General features: G+C 40.0%; 1 protein-coding gene across 1 annotated transcript in view; it reads left to right on the top strand.

The window, feature by feature from the left end:
* Nucleotides 1–25,898, top strand: part of LOC117401292 (FYN-binding protein 1-like) — a 71,937-nt gene that overhangs the window by 37,067 nt on the left and 8,972 nt on the right. Inside the window, exons 7-15 of the mRNA XM_059015151.1 lie at nt 222–354; nt 1,773–1,932; nt 2,248–2,404; nt 9,054–9,073; nt 10,546–10,609; nt 15,354–15,417; nt 18,905–19,067; nt 20,144–20,177; nt 24,479–24,516. Coding sequence (XP_058871134.1) covers nt 222–354; nt 1,773–1,932; nt 2,248–2,404; nt 9,054–9,073; nt 10,546–10,609; nt 15,354–15,417; nt 18,905–19,067; nt 20,144–20,177; nt 24,479–24,516 — 833 coding nt within the window. The remainder of the gene's footprint in view (nt 1–221; nt 355–1,772; nt 1,933–2,247; nt 2,405–9,053; nt 9,074–10,545; nt 10,610–15,353; nt 15,418–18,904; nt 19,068–20,143; nt 20,178–24,478; nt 24,517–25,898) is intronic.

The following is a 25,898-nucleotide window of genomic DNA, read 5'->3' as shown; positions in this document are numbered from 1 at the left end:
CCTGTCTGTGGGGCATCGCAGTGGTGTAGGGCATGTTCTCCTGGTACCCTTAGAAAACTTTACCAGTTATTTTGCAGTTTTCCCAGGCTTTACCCATGGTATAAATTTACCATAGTTTACAATGGTTTTTAATATGCTTTACCATACCTTTATCAAAACCAAAGTTATTCTAATACACTCCATTTGTGAGCTTGTTGACTGTCCCTCTCCTCCTCCTTCAGCACGGAGACCCAGCACCACAAAGCGGGAGACAACAAGAAGAGACAGAAGGAACTGAAGCGGCAGCAGGAGCTCGACAAGAAAGAAATGAAAGAGAGGCAGAAACGAGAAAGCGAGTTCAGGAAGAAATTCAAGGTAGGAAAGCACTCTGAATAACCATACCTTTCAAATCCTTCACTCAGTGGATGTATATTTGTAGCATGTTAAGTTTCCTATCTTTGTTGGGATCCCTGAGTTGCTCACCGTCGCGTGGTGTGCAGAGAGAGTCATACAGTCAGGAGAGCGTGGGTTCCTGGCTTTACAAAGTTGCCAGTCTTTGCTTTGGGGTGCATCACATTGGCACTGGTGCTCCCACAGGTTACAGCAACCCTCAATAGCCAGGCACCTGGTGAGCTCAAGCAGGGCAGGGCAGGGCAGGGCAGGGCAGGGCAGGGCAGGGCAGGGCAGGGCTGGTAGCTCAAGTTCCTGGGTGTAAAGAGGCAGTTGGCTTGGTCGTGGGATTGGATGACACCTGTTGACCTCCATTTCTCCTGCACTGTGATGGGGAATTGCTGCCGTGAGGGAACAGAATTGGAAAACCGGGGGTAAAATAATAGGGCAATCGAAATAAAAAAAGGTTTCCTATCTTTGCTGTACTCTATAATGCATATATTTTCTCCAAGTCTTGGCAGGGCAACTTCTCGTAACCCGGGGAGTTCACATAAACTGTTTTAAAAATGGTACATGGCTCATTGAGGGCATGGTAAAAATACATTAAATAATTTATCTTGTGATCTCAACATAACGGTTTGAAATGTCGAAATCCTGAGAGAATGTATCCCATGATCATGACAGAACACATTTCTATTTATTTTTTCCGCTGTCCTTAATGAGCCACTGCATGAAGGGAATATACATTTGTGTTCCATACAAGTGAGCACCATTGTTGAACAATATCATGTTTTAATATTTATCATGTCTCATAATGCTCTACAACATGCTGATCACTGAAGCTCTAAGATGGCATTATGGCAAAATGGCTGCAAAGTAGAAAAATGTGCCTTAAAATCAGCCTCAAAACAAGAGGGCTTACATAAAATGTGATATGCATGAGAAAAATAATAATGTGTCAATAGACAAGCTCTGAAAATATACCCTGTGGTAGTTCCATTAAAGGTGAAACAACTTCCATAGTAAATGTTTCATTTTTGGACGTCACTTGTAGGCAAAATACAATAGTGCTTTAAATCAGTCCTCTGATCTTGCTTCCTGTGCTCCTTTTTAAAGACTTCAATCAAGTTCCCCTTGTTCTCTGCTCATTTGATTCCGTTTTCATCTTTGTAACTCATTCCTTTAGCCCTGGGATTAGTCTGGTTGCTCCTCACTGGATTCTTTTCATCTGAGAGGGATGTGAAATGCCTGCAATACAAGCTACTGGCTGGCAAGAATGACAGTATCATTGAGATTATGTACTTGTTCTTACAGCTTCAAGTTCTTGTCAAGATTCTGTTTTACAGTCTTCCACAGGGCTTGTATATTCTAAATGAAATAAGCATCCTGTTGTGTCTGTGTAGCTGACAGGTTCAGTGGAGGTCATTCACTCAGCGAAGGTTAGGGTGGACTGTCGTGGAGGAAAGAACGATCTGTACGTCAAGCAGGGAGAGATCGTGGAGATCGTGAGGGTGAAGAACAATCCTGAAGGAAAGTGGCTTGCCCGAACATTCGACGGAACCTGTGAGTGAAGGGTTTTGTGCTTCTGAACCTTGTTAACTTTTTATGTGTAATTGCATTATAATATTTTTGCAATGCAGACTCCCATCAGATTAACACATTCTTTTATAGCTTGTTTGGTTTCATTTAATAACTGCCAGCAATAAAAAAAAAAAACAAGATAAAGTATCTTCACAGCCCTAATATTTAGAAATAACTGATTATTGTGAACAGCCAGGTGTCAGCTTTTACCAAACATTTGTATTTAGTTTTAATGACTGCTTTATTTTTATTTCATAGTATTTTGTATTTGTCATGAATGTTGCTTTTCCCGGACAGACGGCTACATTAACAACACCAGCGTGGACGTGGATTATGAGGAAGTGAAGCGGAAGATTCAGAGCCAGGGCCGAAGCCGGGTGCTCGAGTCCTCCTCGGGGCCCGTGCAGGATGAGGATTTCTACGATGATGTGGGCTCCTCGGAGCAAATGAGCAGGTAAACCCTACACCCTACACCCTGACAGGCCTATCAGCGGGCACTGCATTGCACAACACAACACACTGTGGGTAAAGTGATTGTCTCTCTGCAGCCTGACTCTCACAGTGATTGTCTCTCTGCAGCCCGGCTCGCATAGTGATTGTCTCTCTGCAGCCTGACTCACACAGTGATTGTCTCTCTGCAGCCCGACTCACACAGTGATTGTCTCTCTGCAGCCCGACTCACACAGTGATTGTCTCTCTGCAGCCAGACTCACACAGTGATTGTCTCTCTGCAGCCTGACTCACACAGTGATTGTCTCTCTGCAGCCTGACTCACACAGTGATTGTCTCTCTCAGCCTGACTCACATAGTGATTGTTTCTCTCAGCCTGACTCTCACAGTGATTGTCTCTCTCAGCCCGGCTCGCATAGTGATTGTTACTAACAAAATAATTCACTGTTGTGAACTTCCATTTGTTGTCTCAAATTTGCAATTTTGAAAGAAACTTGTGTATTTTAATTTATAACATTATATATGGTAATACATTTAGTAAATAAATCTCTGTTTACAAGCAATGCTTTCCGTTAATGTTGCACTTCCGTGGTCAGTTCACCTGGAGGGTAAAATTGTCCCCACCCCTCCAATAGCTTCTTTCTTGTCATAAACCAACCAGCTGCTTCCCCTATCGACTGACATGCTTTCAGCCAATAACGTGACTCAGAAGACACTGCTGTGGTTAAGTGACCAGGGAAGTGCAAGTGTAACAAATGACCTGAGAAAAAATCAAGGAAACCGAGAACTTCCTTCAACCTAAAGTAGTACCAGATAAAATGAAAATACAAGTTTGCTATAACGTGTTTTTGTTTTTCAAAACTGCACATTTTAGACTAATGTAGCTAATGGAAGAACAAAACAGGTGAGATTTACATGATTATTCTATTAGCTACAGTTAGTTTAATAGTGGAAAATGAATGCTAAAATTATTGTGAAAATGAATATACAATCCTCAACAAAACCTTTTCAGTTAAACTTATAGACAAATACTAAGATGCTGAGCCTTTATTGATAAAATCTATAACTTTCTGTGAAGATGTGCCACAAAGCTTTTTTTGCAGAAATATAAATAGTTCTAGCGTCATGCACGTGATCGGCTTCACTGCTAACTCTTTTAGTTCTAGCGTCATGCACGTGATCAGCTTCACTGCTAACTCTTTTAGTTCTAGCGTCACGCACGTGATCGGCTTCACTGCTAACTCTTTTAGTTCTAGCGTCACGCACGTGATCGGCTTCACTGCTAACTCTTTTAGTTCTAGCGTCATGCACGTGATCGGCTTCACTGCTAACTCTTTTAGTTCTAGCGTCACGCACGTGATCGGCTTCACTGCTAACTCTTTTAGTTCTAGCGTCATGCACGTGATCGGCTTCACTGCTAACTCTTTTAGTTCTAGCGTCATGCACGTGATCGGCTTCACTGCTAACTCTTTTAGTTCTAGCGTCACGCACGTGATCGGCTTCACTGCTAACTCTTTTAGTTCTAGCGTCATGCACGTGATCGGCTTCACTGCTAACTCTTTTAGTTCTAGCGTCATGCACGTGATCGGCTTCACTGCTAACTCTTTTAGTTCTAGCGTCATGCACGTGATCGGCTTCACTGCTAACTCTTTTAGTTCTAGCGTCATGCACGTGATCGGCTTCACTGCTAACTCTTTTAGTTCTAGCGTCATGCACGTGATCGGCTTCACTGCTAACTCTTTTTTCTATACTAGTCTGTAATACTGTTGGTGAATGTCATGATCCTCAACTTTTCCGTCATACTGATTGCTCTAATTCTGACTTCACAGCTGTGGCAGGGAATAGATCTCACTGGCATACTCTGACTTCCTATTTGCATTGTTCTGTCGACACTGTCTGCCAGATGTTTTCTTGCCTAAGACATTGTCCTCTGACCTTATATAGCAGCCATATTCCTGCTGGACAGACTGAGGGGTAGATGTACTGAGATGTTCCAGTTGCAGCGCAAACATACTGCAAAGTATACATTTTGTCGTATGTACTGAGAAATGATGTTAATAAAGAGAGCCGCAATATACTAAATTAAATATTTGTTGGGGCTTTTTAGCGAGATCTCTAGTATTTTTTTTAAAATAAGTAACGAAAGGCAGTTTAATCCCATCAGATTCTATAGTGGGGCCCTGTGGCAAAGTGGTTTGCAGTGCAGAGGTGTAGAGGTGATGCAATGCTCAAACAATGACAAACAACAAAGTTAACGATCCAAACAATCCGTTTATTTATAATCCTGGTCGTTTGGCAATCATAAATAATAGTAATTGGCAATACACTATGTGTACTGCAAAGTTAAAATCACAGGGTTCAGTCTCGAAATAATAATAACAGTACAAACACACAAAGAACACAAACACGATCACAAGTCAAGAGTGAGTGCTAATGTGCAAGTGGTGAAATATAATTAATAGTGAACTGTAGTGCAGTGCTGTCCGGGTTTGGTGCTGGCCTTTAGCTCCCGGATCATGTTAGCCGTCTAACAGTGACAATTGAGTACAATTAGAACGACAAGCAAACAAACACTCACATTTATTTTGCAGTCCTTCAGAGGTTCTTTCGCAACCATAACAAAGGAACAGTTCGCTTTGCCACATCATCTTTTGTACCTTCAGTCACGCCCCCTTGATTAGAGAGTGCAATCGCTTTTCCTCCAATCCGCGATTGCCACAACGCCTCCCATCTGGGGCGATGACTTGGTGTACTGTGGCTCCGCCCCCTTTCTAGATGGCCGACTTCCACCTTTCCCTGGAATGAATTGCCAAACCATCCAGTCCGGGGCACACTGTTCTCTTTACACAGCGCCCGCACAGGTCAGGAGGGAGATTTATAACCAAGATTCATTCTTTCTCCATCACAGGCCCCCACCTTCAATAAATAAAAAATGTGTTTCTATCAAAAAGCTTTTCATAATCATACAGTAGCCCCTCGCTAAATTGTCCAACATATGTTGTCGGATTAAAAAAAAATACAATAAAATATGAAAAATATATATATGTACAGTAGGCCTATATAGTATACAGGACAATGCATTGAGCACAACTGGCAACGCACGAGAAAAAGCGGACTGGGAAATGCCAGCAACAATTGCGACTGTTTAAAACATGCTTCCAAAAGTTCTGAACGAATTGATGCAATTGTAAAAGTCGCAATTGCCGGTGTACTGCCACAGTATGCCTCCTTGCCAGAATTTTTGTATATTTTCTTGAATTTTTTTATTGGCATTTAATCGTAATGTTGATACTTAAAAAAAAAAAAAAAAAAAAAAAAAAAACATCTACATTTCAATCCTATACCGGCAAGGAATTCATTCTTTGGTGCAACTCAAAATCTTTGTACCACACAGATATAAATCTACCAACATTTTTATCTTACTGGGCCACCTGTTCCACTTGGGTTTTGCACTATCCTCCATCAAGGTGTATATCGCTGCAATATCTAGTATTTTACCAGGGTGGGAAGATCACCTGGTAGGTTCGCACCCTGCGGTGTCCAGATTTCTCAGGGGGTTAACCACTTAAGGCCCCCAAAGAAACATATCGTTCCTCAATGGAACCTCAGTCTAGTACTGAATAGACTCTTGGGACCACCGTTTGAACCCATGGCAACATACGACCAGAAATCCCTGACATGGAAGACTGTATTCTTGGTAGCAGTAACATCAGCAAGAAGGACAGATGAGCTGCAAGCACTGGGCATTGATGCACTCTATTCTCAGATTCTCAGATGTTCAGGGACAAGATTGTCTGCAGAAGTGGTAACACAGTTCCATCGAGAACAAATCAAAAACTTTTCCTTATTTTTTCCGAAGACCACACAAATTAAAATCAGAGGCGAGACAGCTGAATTTCTGTATTCATAGGATTATCAAAAAAAGACGATCAGGACATATTTTTGTAGCTTTTAGCTCACAAGCTCAAGGCAACCCTGTCTTTAAACAGACAATCTCTAGGTGGATTACATCTTGCATCGAGTTCTGTTATAACGTGGACAAGAAATTGGCAATACACAGGACCTGTAAAAGCACACTCAGTGAGAGGGTGGCTACTACATGGGCACAATTCAAATCAGTCCCAATTCAACCATTTGCAATACAGCTATGTGGGCCTCTTCCGAGACCTTCATAAAATATTATAACTTAAATGTGTCTTCTTCTCAGCCAACCTTTGCTCACTCAGTACTCTCTGTGGCTTCGGGCACTGATATCTAAACTACCACCCTTTGTCACTTCCTATGGCAGAGTTCACTCGGTGTGTGGAGTCCATCATACGAGGCAAGAAGACGAAGATTACCTGTTATATGGTTTCTTCGTAGAATGATGAACTCCACACACCTATATCCCACCCTCCTTCCCCCTTGCCTACCTTTTCTAATCAGTTATGAACTATATTGAACCATTTTTATATGTAAAGAACAGACACAAATAAGTTGTAAAACTTAACATTTATTTATGTAACTCTAACAGTAACAATTTTAATAAGTACAGGGTTCGGTACTGGTGCCATTATCTAATATATATAAACATAAAAAAAGATGGTTCTCATTTTTAATTTCTTATGGTTTTATAGGATAATAAAACAAAATATTTCTGTCAATATTGAGGCTACATTGGCACATATAAACTCAACAGCCATGTTTTTGAGGTCCTTGGCACTTTCACCTGTGCTGACGCAGCTGACATGGGCCCATCGTGCACACCTGAAACACTGCACCTGCAAAATACAAAGAAGCAAGCGTTTAGCGGAGCGCCTTCTTTACTGTATCTAACTGCCATGTAAGCGAGTCCCACCAGAAAATTACAAATGTTACAAATCTTATAAAAACTATTTAAAGATGATATGTATGTATGGCACCAAAATGCTCTAGAACCACAAACACAATATAATATAAAGTATAGCTTACTAAAGTTAATTACGCAATATAAAGCCACACTTGAGTGAGTGGCAGTACTGCCCTGTGTGTTGAAGTTGCAGTTAGTCCATGTGATACCAATACGTTTGTAATAAGACATAGTAAGTAAATACAGTATACAGTAGAAAAAAATGAAAAGGTTGTTTTGGATGTACACAAACGGTTTCATTATTTAAATGTTTAAAAATATATAATGCAGGACGTTTCAGCCAGTAGGCCTTCTGCTGTGCAGAACATGATGTATGAACATGTGTCTAAAATGTACATTACATCTGTAATACCAAAAGTTAACATCAAACCATGACAATGAATAAGCTATATAGATTAAACCGATGATTGCTTAACTATGTGTTATTACTAGCATATTCATATCACACGATTCAGTGTAAAATATTAAAATAGAAATGTTATGTGGTCCGTTTCAACGTAACGTGAGGAAATGGACATACTGTCTGCTGTCTAAAATGACACATCTGTAATACCGAAAGTTCACTGTAAACCACGGCGATGAATACATTTCTATTAATATTGTATTTCACAGAAAACAGTGGGGGGGGGGGGGGGGGGGGTTGCCACGACACCGGTGAGGGAAACAGTCAGCAGCAACACAAGTTTATAAACTGCAATGCGATTGCATTTCCATTTTTAAAGAGCAATGTGAAGAATGAAGGAAATGGCACAAAAGTAGAACATATTTTACAACTCAAGTGAGCGATCTGAGCCGTTTAGTTTCAGTGTAGGAACTATCGAGTAGTTTTTTTTTAGGAATGTTTTTTTTTTCAGATGCTTATATAAACAGCTGCAATATTTTCCAATCTAAAAAGTAATACTATTATTAATAATGAAAGAGTCTGTAAGCTAGTGTGGTCCAGTGGCTGATGTATTGCAGGAAGCAGAACAGGAGAAGCAATTGAAATGCAAATGAAATATTTATTTTCAGGACCAAAAAATAAATAAAAGAAACAGTTCAAACAAAACAAAACTATAGGAATTTAATCCAGCTATTTATAATATCAAACCATGAGCGCACAGACTATAACTTTCAGACCTCTGAGCAAACTGCTCACTAGTCTGTCACCTCGCTTTTGAATGAGCCAGCCATGGCATACCTTTGCCCACACTAGCCCCTCCCTTTAGCCATAAGTAGAGCCCTGTGAAATTATTTTTATTTATTTTTTATAATTTTTCGTTTTATTTTTCACAAATGTCGTTTTATTACAGATACACATTAATAAAACAACTCAAATAGATAAATATATCAATAGTATAAATCATGCTTTAACTACATACATATTTTTTATTAAACATTATCCAATGTTTTTGTTTTGCAACTTGACAGACTTCACACAAAAAATAATTTAGATACCATAATTTCTCATTAGTGACTGTAACAGTAACGTACAGTCCCCCACTCTTTAATGAGCTGCCTATTTACAGTAAATACTGCCCATGCCCTCTATAAAAATACAATACAATAAGATCAAATAATATATATTATATATGTTTAGTACATTTAGTACATTTCACTCTAGACTTCTGACTTGTTTGCAACTGGTTTGTTACTATTGCGACAGCCGCAACACTTTAGTACATCTACCCCTGAGGGGTTTGCTTCAGGACTCCTTGCAGGAGCCTCTATTAACAATAAACATATAAACTCTGTGTTTGACATTTATTTCTGTTTCTGTTTACAGCAACCGAAAAGCAGATAATGGTGAGTATCTAATTTTAATATGCATAAAAAAGAAGTCAATTGTATTTCTTTATCAGGATAATTCAGTGCATGTATATACATTTTAAAATGTGACCTTCAGTTCTTCTGAGCTGTTGTGGGGTATTGCCGCAGTGAGGGAGCGAAATTGGACAGAAAATTAAAAACACAGCACTGCTTGGTGAGAATATGTAGATATACTGCTGCCTCCCAGTCTTCAGCTCTAACCATTAAAGTGAATATGTCCATAGAACATTGTTCCAGAACTCTTGAGGATCATCCAGGTGCTTTTTGGCAAACTTGAGACGAGCATTCATGTTCTTCTTAGTGAGCAATGGTTTCCGCCTTGCTACTCTGCCATGAATCCCATTTTTGCCCAGTGTCTTTCTGATGGTGGAGTCATGAACACTGACCTAAGCCGAGGCGAGAGAGGCCTGCAGATCCTTGGATGTTGTTCTAGGGTTCTTTGTGACTTCCTGGACGATTTTATGCCTTGCTCTTGGAGAGATTTTGGCAGGACAGCCACTCCTGGGAAGATTCACTACTGTCCCAAACTTTCTCCATTATGGCTCAATATGGCTCTGACTGTGGTTCGGTGGAGCCCCAGAGCCTTAGAAATGGCTTTGTAACCCTTTCCAGATTGATAGGCATCAACAACTTTTTTCCCGAGGTCTTCAGGAACTTCTTTTGTTCGTGGCATGATGTGCCTCTAGAACCTGTGTGCTGACAACTTCACTCTGATGGTAAGGGCCAAAGTTAGTCAGATTTATATTGGGCAGGGCTGGCCCAAATCAGGCCTGGTTGTTAACCAAAGTACTCAAACAGCTGATCCTAATTATCCCTTTAACTGGGTTGAGTTAACTCGGGGGGGCAATAACTTTTTCACATCTGAAGATTGCATGTTTGATTACCTTGCACACCAAACAAATGAAAGAAGCACCAAACTTTGGTGCCATTTTTTCTCTCAGACTCCCTCTATATACTACTGCAATCCACAAAAAAATCTGACCAAATACAATGTGAAAAATGTGCAAAAATGCAGAAAATCAGACAGGGGGCAAATACTTTTTCACGGCACTATATATATAAAAACACTCAAGTTTCCTTTACTAAACTTTGCAGTAAAGTGCAGTTTTTTTCCTCTGATGTAATTATTTACAGAAATTGCAGTCATGTCCTCCAACTCCAAGATTTATTAATTTAAATAAAATTACATTAAATTAAAACTATGTGCATTATTTTTTTTGTCACAGGACTGAACAAGAGTAAAATCCATGTTTCTTTTTTCTGCGTTGATTTCTGCTTGTTTTGAATATTACCTTTAGCACGATTGCCCCGCCCAGCTGTCCAAGGTTCTGAGCAGTGCAGTGCATCACAGCAACTTGTTGTTGCTAAACTATCATACCTATAAATATTCCCTGAGGCCCAGCCCTTGAACTCGTGGTCTCCCTGGTAACGCAGGTGTTTCTTTTCAGAGGACGTTTACGACGATGTCGAAGCAATCCCAGAGGAATTCCCTCCCCCACCTCCTGAAATCTGGTAAGGCACATGAGTCACACTTCCTGATTGAAAAGAAAATGTGTGTAAGATAGGAGAAATAGTCCCTTTATTCATTACACACATTTTAAACTGTGTACACGGTAACATGGCTGGTAGTACACACATTTTAAACTGTACACGGTAACATGGCTGGTAGTACACACATTTTAAACTGTACACGGTAACATGGCTGGTAGTACACACATTTTAAACTGTGTACACAGTACATGGCTGGTAGTACACACATTTTAAACTGTACACGGTAACATGGTTGGTAGTACACACATTTTAAACTGTACACGGTAACATGGCTGGTAGTACACACATTTTAAACTGTACACGGTAACATGGTTAGTAGTACACACATTTTAAACTGTGTACACGGTAACATGGCTGGTAGTACACACATTTTAAACTGTGTACACGGTAACATGGCTGGTAGTACACACATTTTAAACTGTACACGGTAACATGGCTGGTAGTACACACATTTTAAACTGTACACGGTAACATGGCTGGTAGTACACACATTTTAAACTGTACACGGTAACATGGCTGGTAGTACACACATTTTAAACTGTACACGGTAACATGGTTAGTAGTACACACATTTTAAACTGTGTACACGGTAACATGGCTGGTAGTACACACATTTTAAACTGTACACGGTAACATGGTTGGTAGTACACACATTTTAAACTGTGTACACGGTAACATGGCTGGTAGTACACACATTTTAAACTGTACACGGTAACATGGCTGGTAGTACACACATTTTAAACTGTACACGGTAACATGACTGGTAGTACACACATTTTAAACTGTACACGGTAACATGGCTGGTAGTACACACATTTTAAACTGTGTACACGGTAACATGGCTGGTAGTACACACATTTTAAACTGTACACGGTAACATGGCTGGTAGTACACACATTTGGGTCATTCCGTACCAACTCAACCAGAGCCGTTGCCCGACCGTCTCACATTTTGCTAGACAAATTCACCTGGGGGTTTTTGGGCCCACTGAGTTCAGAAATGCTGATTTTTTATTTTTATGTTTTTATTTCCCCTTTGAGCTGGGACCTGGCAAAGGTCGACCTAAAGTGAAAAAGTGACCCTGACTAGAAAATCACCCAGGGCTCAGCTTAGACGCTCCCATCATGTGTATCACCTTGTTCAACTCGTAATGAATAGGACTTTAGAGAAAAAAATACCAGGAGCACCTAACTGACTTTTGACAAGTTGCCAGATGAGGGTAAGTGACGAGTTTTATCTGAACTTCAGTCCAACCCTTTACCCTGTAGGGGATGCGGGTCCTAAAATGTTAGTATTGCTGTAAGAACCTTAGGGACCACTCTTCCGAATTTTGTGGAACACTTTTGGTTTCAAGTCCTCACACTGGTCATTAACCCCCTCTGAAATTTGAATTGTGGGTATTTCTACCAGGTTTAGGTTGAAATAACTCATGTAGGGGCTCCAAAAAATCAACCAAAGATATTTTTGGATAGACATTGATGAGAGCTGCAAGAATCAAGCAAAACATTTTGGTATCCACAGATTTTGGATTTTTGAAGTTGCATTTGTCATGCATTCAAGCATTGCTTATGGCCACTTTGGTGAGGCTAAAGTACTACATAGTCCTAAATGAACTGGTGTTACTCTTCAATTTTGCATTGTCTGGGGTTAGACCTAGAGTAGAAAGTGACAGGGTGTGCTCCAGTGGCACTAGCTTGGAGCTGAGAGATTATGAAATTGCGTGTGGAACTTAGATTTCTTTGTTACAGTAACACATTTGAAATTACCAAAACCTCAATTAGATGTGTTTTAAAAACTTCAAACACAGAAAATTGATAATCTTGGCAAATCTTTATGTGCTTGGGGGGTTAACCATTTCTCACATGCTTACCGTACCATATGCGGTTTACAATCTCAATACAATTTCCTTTGGCTGTGAGGTCTGGTGTTCAAAAAAAAAAAGCCTTCCGCCATCTTGACAGTGCAGCGTGGTTGTCATGTGGTTTTGAATACTGCTCCATGCAGTGCTCCAGTGTCCTGGCACCATGCATACTGGCAACTGACACATCCTGAAGAAATAGGACTTGGCCTATTGTGGCAAGGTAGAGGTTCCCTGCCACTGAAGACTTAAACTCCAAAGACTTTCAGGTGTGCCTGCCCAGGAGGCTTCATTGACTGATTGGCCAGCTTGAGAATGCAGCAGATGGCTTTCTCATGAATGGTTGGCCAATCAGTCAATTATCCCCCGAGGTAGGCACCACACCCTGTAAAAACCACAAGGAAAGAAGAACATTGTGAAGAAAATCTTGCTCCCCGTTCCAGTTCACGCCCGCAATCATTTTAAATTTGATGATTACTGAACTTTGTGTTGTGTGGTTTCTATGGCAGTTGTTAGCCAACCACACTTTAAAATGTTTAATATCCTTTCCTTTCTGCGTAGTTATATACTTGTCACAAGAACTGAGATTTTTTGTTCGGTTCCAGTAGGAGTAGACGTGAAATTCTAGTGATGCCGGAAGTTGTTAACCCCCCTAGTTCCTTAAGTTTACCTAGTAATCTATTTTTTGTGGGTTTTTTTTTTATCAGTTTTGTATTTTTTAAAATGCACCTAATTGAGGTTTTGGTAGTTTCAAATGTGTCACTGTAACAAAGAAATCTAAGTTCCACACGCAATTTCATAATCTCTCAGCTCCAAGCTAGTGCCACTGGAGCACACCCTGTCACTTTCTACACTAGATCTAACCCCAGACAATGCAAAATTGAAGAGTAACGCCAGTTCATTTAGGACTATGTAGTACTTTAGCCTCACCAAAGTGGCCATAAGCAATGCTTGAATGCATGACAAATGCAACTTCAAAAATCCAAAATCTGTGGATACCAAAATGTTTTGCTTGATTCTTGCAGTTCTCATCAACGTCTATCCAAAAATATCTTTGGTTGATTTTTTTCATCCCCACATGAGTTATTTTGGCCTAAACTTGGTAGAAATACCCACAATTCAAATTTCAGAGGGGGTTAATGACCAGTGTGGGGACTTGAAACCAAAAGTGTTTCACAAAATTCGGAAGAGTGGTCCCTAAGGTTCTTACAGCAATACTAACATTTTAGGACCTGCATCCCCTACAGGGTAAAGGGTTGGGCTGAAGTTCAAATAAAACTCGTCACTTACCCCTTGTCTGCCAAAAGTGAGTTAGGTGCTCCTGGTATTTTTTTCTTGAAAGCCCTCTTCATTACGAGTCGAATAAGGTGATTTTTCTGGTCAGGGTCACTTTTTCACTTTAGGTTTACCTTTGCCAGGTCACAGCTCGAAGGGGATATAAAAAAAAAAAAAAGGAAGATTAGCATTTTTGAACTCAGCGGGCCTGAAATCCCCCAGGTGAATTTTTCTAGCAAAATCTGAGATGGTCGGGAAAAAGAATGCCCCTTTTCTGGTTGAGATGGCGTGGAATTACCCATTTTAAACTGTGTACACAGTAACATGGCTGGTATTAGACACATTTTAAAGATTGTACAAATAAATGTGTTTCCTGATGTATTTATTCAATACCTTTGTCGAATTTCTGAATTATTTTTCAAAACGTTTTCAACTGGTGGGTGGAATTCAATTTAAAAAATAACAAGAAAAACTTCTAGTTTCAAATCCATTCAGTTTTTTTAATAACTAGAAACTAGAAGTTTATTCCAGACTCTTTCTTAATTTTCTAATATCTGAAAATGAAAATCTTCTTTGCCTGTTAAATAACAAAATGAGTATCAGTGTTGATAACAAAGTGAACAGGCACATAGAAATAACTAACGGTCAGTTTTAACAATGGAATTGCGGCCTACTTTAAAAGGGGTAAGGCTTTAGTTTGCCAGACATAAATTCTATTTTTTTATTTTTTTATCTTTTCAGTATTAGCCTTTTTTTTTTAAAAAGAATTAGGGGCTCCTGAGTGGCGCATCCAGTAAAGGCGCTCCTCGTGGAGTGCAGGATGCGCCCTATAGCCTGGAGGTCACCGGTTCGAGTCCAGGCTATTCCACTGCCAACCATGGACAGGAGTTCCCAGGGGGCGGTGCACAATTGGTCAAGCGCCGCCCAGGTGGGGAGGGCTTAGGTTGACCAGGGTGTCCTCGGCTCACCGCGCACCAGCAACACCTGTAGACTGGCCGGGCGCCTGCGGGCCTGCCTGTAAGTTGCCCAGAGCTGCATGGTCCTCCGATGCTGTAGCTCTGAGGTGGCTGCATGGCGGCCTGCAAGTGAAAAGAAGTGGACGGCTGACGGCACACGTTTCAGAGGACACGTGTGTCCGTCTTCGTCTCTCCTGAATCAGCACGGGGGTGGCAGCGGTGAGCCGGGTTGAAATAAAAAATAATTGGGCTTTCCAAATTGGGAAGAAAATGAGAAAAAATAATTGCCGATTCCAAATTTATATTTAAAAAAAATAACAATTAAATGTAGGTACCTGCCTTCTGGGAACATTTTTTTTTTTACATTATGAACATGTTTTGTATGTAATATACACCAAGATACTGAAGTGTAGTATAACTGTTTGGATGTGTGACTGTATATTAAAGGAGACAGTTGAGCTGTTTTGTGGTTAACACATACTGTACATATTTACGCTGTATCTGGATTTTGAATTGCAATCTAAGCCTTTTATACTATTGCAAGATGTGTATATGTTTAGCCAGCTTTCTAAGGAATCGGCCTTTTCTGCTCTTAACTGTACTGTTCATCTTCTAGCCTGGACCCAAGGAGGAGCAAGAAAGAAGAGAAGGAGGAAAAGGAGTTCAGGAAGAAGTTTAAGGTGAGCGGAATGGTCTTTGTTTTTTGTGTAGACACTGATTTCTGGTCCTTCTGAACTTCACTTCCATCAACACCATGAAAACCATTGTGAAAGACTATACAATGTGGACTACCACCAGTTATACCAGCAGTCTACAAATATTCAGTGTACAATATGTAAAGGCCAAAGATTACCGACATGGACCATGTTTTGGTAGTATTCCATTTTATTAATTTTAAATTCTTTGCCTGTTTTGAAGGTTCCCCTGATAGTAAAATTAATGGACAATTAACAACTCTCTCTGAAATTCAAGTTTTAACACATGTATGTATCACATCTTGTAGAATTTCTATTTCTAATTTAATACATCAACCTCCAATATTTTACCTGACAGTATAATTGTGGTGGATATTTATAACTTAATATTGATTTTCTAGGGTAAATTAAGTAAAACACATTTCTTAGTATATCAATTAATTATAGTATCTCAATAGAAAATATATCTAACTTTTACCAGTTAATGTAAATAAATTCAATTAAAATACCAAGATTAACTTAATAATTAAATACAGTGCACTCTGTTTATAAGCATCACATCCGTCCAGGATGATTTGATTCTTATACGCTCGTTGATTCTTAAAAGCAGATCGATATGATTACAATTAGCAAAAGCGTGCCTCCGCGCATCAGCAGTTTAAATACAGTATACAGATATCAATGCTGCTCAATCACTGAGGACAATTATTGGATTATTATAGGAGAAGTATTGGTTATAATGGTCTACACTTTGGGGTGCTGCTGCTCGTGGGGTACGGCTTGCTCACTAAAATCTTTAGTGGTTTTGCAAAGAGGGGGTGAAAACCTATTTAGGGATACCTCGATATTTAGTGAGCAAGGCGTCTAAGGGGGGTTAAATGAGTCGAAACAAGCGGGTAATATAGGGATCCGCTATGCTGCTGATACAGATTTGTTATTAATATTTTCTTTTTTCTTTTTTTTTAAAGAAGGAGCGATTATTTTTTAAATAGTGGCAATATATTAATTGAGCAAGATGTGTAAGTGAAAAAGAACACGCTGCTTTGTCAACTACATTGCAAATAAGGAACCGGGAATAAGTAACCAACTTCCAGGTGGTCTTTTTTGGGGTGATTCTCCGTTAATAACTATGCAATTTTCACAGTTACAATGGTATTTTATAGACCAAGCAATTCTGAAAAGTTCTGTCTTTACTATTCTTTATCTAAAATGAATATTTAATGAAAGATACGCTTGCAAAGTCGCAGCCCCCCCCCCCCCCCATGCGTCTCTTTTTAAATTATAGCATAATAACGAACTGGCGGCGCCATGTTGTTGGTTTGTGTAGAATCAGGTTCGTGGTCGTTAAGACCGTTGCCGAGTGGCAATGCATTTCAGTCCTTTTTCCACAGAAACACAAAAAGATATTATCACTCGAGTGGCAATGCATTTCAGTCCTTTTTCGACAGAAACACAACAAGATATTATCACTCAGGTGGCAATGCATTTCAGTCCTTTTTCCACAGAAACGCAAAACGATATTATCACTCGAGTGACAATGCATTTCAGTCATTTTTCTGCCCCTCACAGCTTTGCCCCGCCCTTACAGCTCTGGCCTTCAGTGAAAAAAACCTTGTGCCTACAGTTAAACATGGAGGTGGTGCGATCATGGTGGTGTTTTAGCAGTTCAGAGACTGGAGACATTCATGTGATTAAAGATCGAATGAATGCAGCCATGGATCAAAACATTCTACACAGTACAATGATTCCATCTGCTCGAAGGCTGATTGGCAGAGAGTTTGTCTTCCAACACGACAACGACCCAAAGCATACAGCTAAGTCAACTGTGGAATTCTGTCTTGAAGGAAACAAAGATAAATGTTCTGGAATGGCCTTCACAATCACCAGCTCCAATCCAATAGAAATGCGTTGGACTGATCTGAAAAAAATTTGTAGCCAAGCATTGAGTATCCAATCTGTCGAGCTGAAGGAACTATGCAAGACAGAATGGTTAAGAATTATCATATATGTCTGAAAGCCATAATAAAAGAAAAAGGAGGACACACGAAATACTGAAGCAGGGGTGCCAATATGTTTGTCATGAATGAATACTTAAAATGAAATAAGTTTGTTATTTTGTTTTTTGTTTTATTAAAAAGTGGTTAAATTTACTAGGTTGCTGTCCTTAATCTGTTACCCTGTATTATTATTATTATTATTATTATTATTATTATTATTATTATTATTATTATTATTATTATTATTATTTATTTCTTAGCAGACACCCTTATCCAGGGCGACTTACAGTCGTAAACAAAAATACATTTCAAGAATCACAGTACAAGTATTAATACAATTAAGATAAAATACAATGACTTCTGTTCTAGCAAGTACAATTATGGTATACTAAGTGTAGGGTGCCAATATTTCTATTTACGACTGAAATCCAAAGCCTTCATATTCAGCCTTTTCTAGCATTAGGTGCTTATGAGGTAATTTCCACCATCAGTGTAGAGATACTGAGTTCTCAGCCTCCCATCCTAACGGGCTGACAGATTCCTAAATGAAACCCATCTGCTGCTGATGGAAATGAATGAGTTTGATTTCAAATTGCTGTAAAGTAATCATTTATTATATTTGCTATTTTTTTCTCTTCAGCTATGATTTTGCCATTTGTATCTCTTAGACATTTTACTTTGTCCTTGAATGTTCTTTTGCTGTTATAATACTGGAAACCCTTTTTGGAATTGGTTTTAGCCTCTTGGCAATGCTCATTTCGATTTCTCTCTTGGCCTTTCTAACTTCTTTTTTGACTTGTGTTTGTAGTTTCAAGTACTCTTTCTGTGTACTTTGTTCTTGGTCCCTTTTAAACACTCTGTAAAGTGTCTTTTTTGTCTTAATGACACTCTAGTAAGAGGTAAGGAAATGGACATTAGTTATTAGTCCTTAAAGTACATATAGCTGACAAAATAATTCCAGTAAAATCTTATTTAATATGTATCACCGTCACTTTAGAGAGCTTCATTTTGTTAAATTATGTTAAACGTTTATTTGATTTTTAATGGTATTTTTTCTTACATTTGTAAACTATTACACTGGTGAACGTCTCTTGCACTCTTTTCCATTTATTTTATTAGCACAGTGTACTTTGAACTTTAGTTAGTGGGACTATAAACACAGAAAGAGCGGCCTCTAAACCAGTGTCCTAGCTGGCAGCTTTCTGTTATTATTATTATTATTATTTCTTAGCAGACCCCCTTATCCAGGGCGACTTACAATTGTTACAAGATATCACCTTATTTTAACCCATACAATTACCCATTTATACAGTTGGGTTTTTACTGGAGCAATCTAGGTAAAGTACCTTGCTCAAGGGTACAGCAGCAGTGTCCCCCTCTGGGGATTGAACCCACAACCCTCCGGTCAAGAGTCCAGAGCCCTAACCACTACTCCACACTGCTGCCCGAAAGTGACCTTTGTTCTTTCCTGTCAGTATGAAGGGCCAATTGAAGTCCAGTACCAGATGATGGTGGACCCCAATGCAAACATCAAGAAGACTGGAGGGAAGGACTTGCCCCTGATCAGAGGAGAGATCCTGGATGTCATTAAGATGGTCAATGACAAGAAAGCCATCTGTCGCAACAAGCAAGGAAAATGTATGTATTTCATCCAGAAGGTCATCATGTGTAATCGGAGTGCTGTAAGTGAAGTAATAGGCACTAGCAAAACCTTTGTCTACTTGACTACTTATTAGGGATGTGCCGATGCTTGTAATTTTTGAGTAATTCCCTAAAGAAGTTTTTGTTCACATGTATTAAATTAATCCAAACATGCCTATTAATTAATGTGCTAATTTTACAACAGGAAAAGCTGCTTTTCCCTCACCTTTACATAGCAGTTTATAGCAGTTAAGTTCTTCACGGAGTGATTTAAAAGCTGTTTGGAATCTTCCTTTCACCCTGGCGCTGGCTTTTTACTACCATAACATTAACTGACAATGGAAATGTGTCAGGAAACAACAAATGCATCGGATTTGTCCAGGCTATACACAGGAACTTTCCTTAGACCTACCTAACTGGCTGTGTAAACTGGGATATATATGTCTTCATCAAGTTTTTTCGTCAAGTCTTGCCCAGGACTACAATCCCATAATTCACTGCACACATGACACATTTCTTAGGAAACAAGCAAAGTGAAATTCGAATGATTTTATATCAAAGTGTTTAAAGAAAGGTAAATCATTTCTTATAATATAGTTGTATAGTACCTAAAACTCCTTAAGAGAATGAATTGGAAAGTGAGTATCTGAGCCTTCCATACTCCCAACACTCTCTGTGTGAAGAAGTGTTTCATCCCTCTGTCAGTCTATCTCCATTTCATTTCGACCTGTGTCCCCTGGTCCTGGTTTCTTTGCAGCACTGTGCAACAATGAGGTTGTTCTCATGGTCAGCCCGTTCTAGTTGTATACACCCCCCACCCCACCCCCCACACTTTGTATTGGGATCCTACATTTTTGTGACCTGCATTTTACATTTGTTGATATCACATTGAATTTGCCATGTTTCTGCCCATTTGTGTAAAGCTCAGTATGTGGTAATATGTAAATATATGATGTTTGAATAAAACACATTGCATCCGTGCCAGTGCTGTTACTAGGAGCCCCTCAGGGGGGTCCACCTCCAGTTTGAAATCCACCTAGGCTATTGAATGAATCGCTCTTTGTCTCTTGCAGATGGCTATGTTCCCAAATCCATTCTGCTGCAGGCGTAAGTACTCTACACATCTTTTTCTCTCCTTTTTATTCAGAACTTGCTATACAAATTCAGCCTTGCTCTTACATGTGTGCCACTGTTTGTTAAAGTACTTGCAGCTCTCAAAATAATCCCATGAATATTACCCACTGTAAGCTGCATAAGTCTGCAATGTGCTGTTCTAGCACACATGTATTTGCATTTTAAAACAGACAGCTGGTAAGGTCTGTTTGCTTGTCTTGCCCTCCAGGATGTCTGTTATAGATTTACTTCCTCAGTCACCCCAAAACAATAAAAGGTTCTGGGTCCAAAAAGGTAAACAAAAGACACTCCGATAGCCACAATCCTCTGTGTACGTAAACTGTGCTCTATTCCTCCGGGGGGATCGTGGTGCGTGCGCTGTGCGGTGTTGTGTGGTGAGGGGCGTGCTCTGGGGTAAAAGCTGGCTCTCCGGCTACAGCCTCCCATCCTCCTGCTCCTCTGTGAAAACACAAACAAAAACATGTAATGCAAACAGAAAACAAACACCAGCTCCGGCCGGTCGCTCTACTTTCTCAGCGCAAGGGGAGGTACTGACGTAGCCGCTTCTCCTTTGTACTCAGAAAACTCCTCCCTCCAATCAACGCGTCGCCATGGTTTCTCCAATAGAGGGCTGCCCCGCAGCTGACTGCAATGGAGTCGTCCACCTACCACCGAGGTGGCAGATCTAGGAGGCAGCATACCTTCCCCCTTACACAGCACCCTTTCTGGTGGGAAGGGAGATTTACAGCATTGACCCTTTCTCTCTCTATCACACATCTCACCTCTCAGAGTGATGCCGAAGGAACACTCGGCCAACTCTACATTCCCCAATGGTCCCCCCTCTCTTGAAAAAACATTCTGATGCTCCTTACCCGCATGATGTTTCACTGTATAGTGGAAGGGTTGCAGTGCCAGGTACCACCGAGTTATCCGAGTGTTATTGTCCTTCATCGTGTGTAACCACCTTAAAGGAGCAAGATCAGTGATAAGAGAGAAAGAACACCCCAACAAGTAATAGCAAAGAGCGAGAGTAGCCCATTTAATGGCTAAACACTCCTTCTCAATGACGGAGTAGTTAATCTCTCTAGGAGCCATTTTTTGCTCAAATAAATAATAGGGTGTTCTACCCCGTCAACTTGTTGGGATAGGACCGCCCCCAGACCAATGTGGGAGGCATCGGTCTGCAGGATTAACTCTTTGGTGAAATCTGGTGAAATCAGAGCGGGAGCTTGACAGAGTCGCTTCTTAATCATATCAAATGCCTCCTGACACTGCCCTGTCCATTTAACTAATTTTGGAGCAGCCTTTCGGGTGAGTTTGACTAGGGGGTTAACTATGGTGGCATACTCGGGGATAAATCGGCGGTAATAGCCGGCTAACCCCAATAGTGATCTCACCTGTGACTTGGTTCTCGGGATCGCCGTCTCCACTAGCGCCTGGACTTTGGAGGCGATCGGCTTCACCTGACCATTACCCATAATGTAGCCAAGATATTGGGTCTCCTGTTTGCCAAATGCCCACTTGCCCAGCTTGGCTGTTAGCCCCGCCTCCCTCAGAGACTGGAGACGGCTGAAACTTAAAATATGCTCCTTCCAGGTGGAGCTAAAAATCAATGTACGCGGCGGCATACTGATGATGGGGAGCTAAGACCTGGTCCATCAGTCTCTGAAAGGTGGCGGGATCTCCATGCAACCCGAAGGGCATGGACCGGAAATGGAACAAGCCATGAGGGGTAGAGAAAGCAGTTTTCTCTCTCGAGCTCTGAGTCAGTGGAATCTGCCAGTATCCCTTCGTCAGATCCTGTTTATATATATATATATATATATATATATATATATATATATATATATATATATATATATATCTCACGTCACACAGAGCTGTTTTTCATTTGTCATTATTTTTTTAACTGTTGCGCAAATTCTGGTGAGACGGTAAATAAGTACAAGATAGTTTTGTCATTTCTAGCAAATACAAACATCAGATTTTTGTATCCGAATACATGTCAAAAAATATTCATTTGAATATTCAGATATTTGTCCCGGCACTACTTTGTTTATTATTATTATTATTATTATTATTTATTTCTTAGCAGACGCCCTTATCCAGGGCGACTTACAATCGTAAGCAAATACATTTCAAGTGTTACAATAAAAGTAATACAATAAGAGCAAGAAATACAATAACTTTTGTTCAAGCAAAGTACAAGTGTGACAAACCACAATTCAATAATACAGCAGATAATAGTGATAGTGACATCAGGATATGATTAAATAGTGATAGTTACATCAGGATATGATTAAATACAAAGTACTACAGGTTAAACACTTGGCAGATTACAGTATTCTGAAGTACAGGATTAAATGCAGTAAAAGATAAGAGCAAAATAAAGCACATTTACATGAAGGGTGATAGTGCTTGCATTTCACAGCACTTTGCCTTTACACCGCGTTTCCTCAAAAACTGACACGTTTTAAAATGGTAATACATGTTTGCTAAAATAGGTGTTTCTTTTAAAACTGCACATTTGAGACCTATATAGTGAATGGATGTGCATGTCAGACAATTTATGCAACTATTTTATCAGCTACCTATAGTGAAAACTGTTGCCCCTTGGGTTAAAAAAAATACACCTGTCGAACTGCAACTTTGGACATTACCCTTATGAAAATGTCCCATAGTAAAAGCACAGCTAAGTGTGATAAAGCAGTGGTAAAGCACAGGTACTGTAAGCATGGTAAAGCATGTTAAAATAAAAAAAGAAACATTGCAAACCGTGGTAAAGTAAGGTAAATACTGAACACAGTATTTTGTTTGGTAACCCTACTGTACCACAGTCAAAGTAATTTGTTATTTACTGTTTGGCCTGTGTGGGAGGGTTTGGGAATTCACTGTACGCAAGACAGAACTGTAGTTGAAGACGCCGCTTGGCACACAGATTTATTTACACCACAAGGTGGCACTGTAGCACTGTCTCCAGAGCACAACCCAATACCAGCAATGGTAAAAGGTTGGCCGTTCACTCGCGGTGCACACACAAGTGTTCAAAATAATATTACAAACAAAAGGGCGAAAGTAAAAAGGGAAATAAAACACAATAACAAAACTACAAATAAAAGGTGCTGCTCTTGCAGCGTTCCCCCACCGTCGCTACCCGCACAACTCGGGTCTTCAGCCTACGCTTTGCTATTCCCCTACTATATTCTATGGGGTTGCCCAGGGTTTCCCCGCTAAATACACATGTCCCGATTCGGGTACGTAAATCCAGTTATTCTTTTGTTTGTCCTCTCCGGTTTGGCTGTCTTCCTCCGCCTTGTTTGCCTGTCCCTTTTTGGTTTCTCCAGTTCCTCACGACTAGGGCTGTCACAATTATTCTTCCTAGATGGGCGGGGCTGAGGAATAACAAAGCACAGTTTTTATAGGTCAGGCACCCCCCAAGGCCCGCCTCCCGACCACTCGGAGAGAGGGAGAGAACACACCCTCACCCAACCTCTCTGTGTCATCGCCATGATTGACAGGCGGATCCTACAGGGCTCCCGACCCCTCCCCTACAGGATCATGCATACGCCAGATAGCCAGCACAGATCTCGCCCTGTTACAGCCTTCTATACACCATTACTATATACATTACTTATAAAGTACATTTAAATGCATACGAAAGGCAGTGTGTGCTGACTTTTACTGGGAGCCCAAACTGAAATGTAACTTTTGCTCTACATATGGTATTAATTTATGCAACATATATTTAGTGTCAGCGGAATCCCTGAGAAACATGACAATCGCTGTGTGGATGTAAAGGGGTGCAGGTTCTGAGATACTGTATTGGCTCCTCTGTATACCCGCCCCCATGTGATGGAGCCAGCTTTAGAGCAGGATGTGAGGTCACGTACATATGGGGTATAACGGGTTTCTCTTGACATAGCCATACATATTTAGTGTTATCTTCACATGGATAGACCTTTTCTACGGTGTAAGTCACAATTCGATTCATTAATATGTGTGTCACCAGGGGTCATAAGGTCATTATTCACAACATTTCGGTAGAATTTAGCACCTTACGTTAGCTCTGTTTATGTTGTGTAAGTTATTACCATAGGGAGAACTGGACTGGAAACTAAGAGGCTCCCAGACTGCTAGACATTTTGTGGCACTCTGTATACAGCAGGTCTGTATATAGTGATAAACCGTGGTGCACTGGTAGTACTTGCAGTAGGTAATAGTAATCATTAAGGAGGAATTGCTTATTGCACATGATTCTCCACATGCAATAACTATGCAAAATGTTTCATTTTCAGGGAAGGAGACATATACGACGATGCTGAAACTGCTGCTGGTATGTAGAAGTTTAAACTCATTTGAGGCATAAAAAATAACTTTAATGCAATGTTTCTAAAATATGTGAAGTATTAATTACCTCTCTAAAGTAGCTAACTGATGTAAATATATGTGATAATATTTCCAGAAAGCTTTTGACAAAGTCCCGCATAAAAGATTAATTCTCAAACTGAACGCAGTAGGGATTCAAGGAAATGCATGCACATGGATTAGGGAGTGGTTAACATGTAGAAAACAGAAAGTACTGATAAGAGGAGAAACCTCAAAATGGATTAGGTCCTCTGCTATTCCTAATTTACATTAATGATTTAGATTCTGGTATAGTAAGCAAACTTGTTAAATTTGCAGATGACACAAAAATAGGAGGAGTGGTAAACACTGTTGCAGCAACAAAGATCATTCAAAATGATCTAGACAGCATTCAGAACTGGGCAGACACTCGGCAAATGACATTTAATAGAGAAAAGTGTAAGGTACTGCACGCAGGCAATAAAAATGTGCATTATAAATATCATATGGGAGATACTAAAATTGAAGGAATCTATGAAAAAGACCTAGGAGTTTATGTTGACTCAGAAATGTCTTCATCTAGACAATGTGGGGAAGTAATGTTAAAACTTTACAATGCATTAATAAGACCTCATCTAGAAGATTGTGTTCAGTGCTGGTCACCTCATTACAAAAGGGATATTGCTGCTCTAGAAAGAGTGCAAAGAAGAGCGACTAGGTTTTAAAGGCATGTAGTATGCAGACAGGCTAAAAGAATTTAATCTATTCAGTCCTGAACAAAGAAGACTACGAGGTCATCTGATTCAAGCATTCAAAATCCTAAAAGGTATAGACAATGTCAACACTTTTTACTATATGTCCAAGCATTCTGCTATCCTTGCAGTAACTTCTTCAAAGAAGTCTAATTGGTTTAGATTGGATTGTCATTTTGACGTTGACGGTCTCCTATGTTGTTACTATAAAAAGAATCCTCATGTTATGTGGTTTCCAACCTTCTCATCTCAAGTACCAGTGTTACCAGTAGGAGTGTACCAGTAATATGACCTTTACAATGTTATAAAAAATACTTAACTGGATTGCCCGCATGTTTTTTGTCTGCATGTGAAGATGAGTTTGCCACAGATAACACAGATTTGCTGCTAAATTATTTCACCATCAGTAACTGTGAAACCACACAACAAATACTTTATGTTGTAATTTTGATACCATGGGCCTGACTTTGAGGAAACGCTGTAAAACGTCAACGTCAGGGCAAAGTGCTGTGCGTTTCTGCTGGATTGTGACATTCCCTTCATGTTGTGACTTTGAAGGGAGTTTGAGCTGGGCGCTGGCAGAATTCCGTTAGCACTGACCAATGAACAAAGAGCTGCT

The sequence above is a fragment of the Acipenser ruthenus genome, chromosome 49 (assembly GCF_902713425.1).
Source record: "Acipenser ruthenus chromosome 49, fAciRut3.2 maternal haplotype, whole genome shotgun sequence".
Lineage (NCBI taxonomy): Eukaryota > Metazoa > Chordata > Actinopteri > Acipenseriformes > Acipenseridae > Acipenser > Acipenser ruthenus.
The sequence above is the reverse complement of the archived record's forward strand: the minus strand, read 5'-3'. Positions and strand labels throughout refer to the sequence as shown.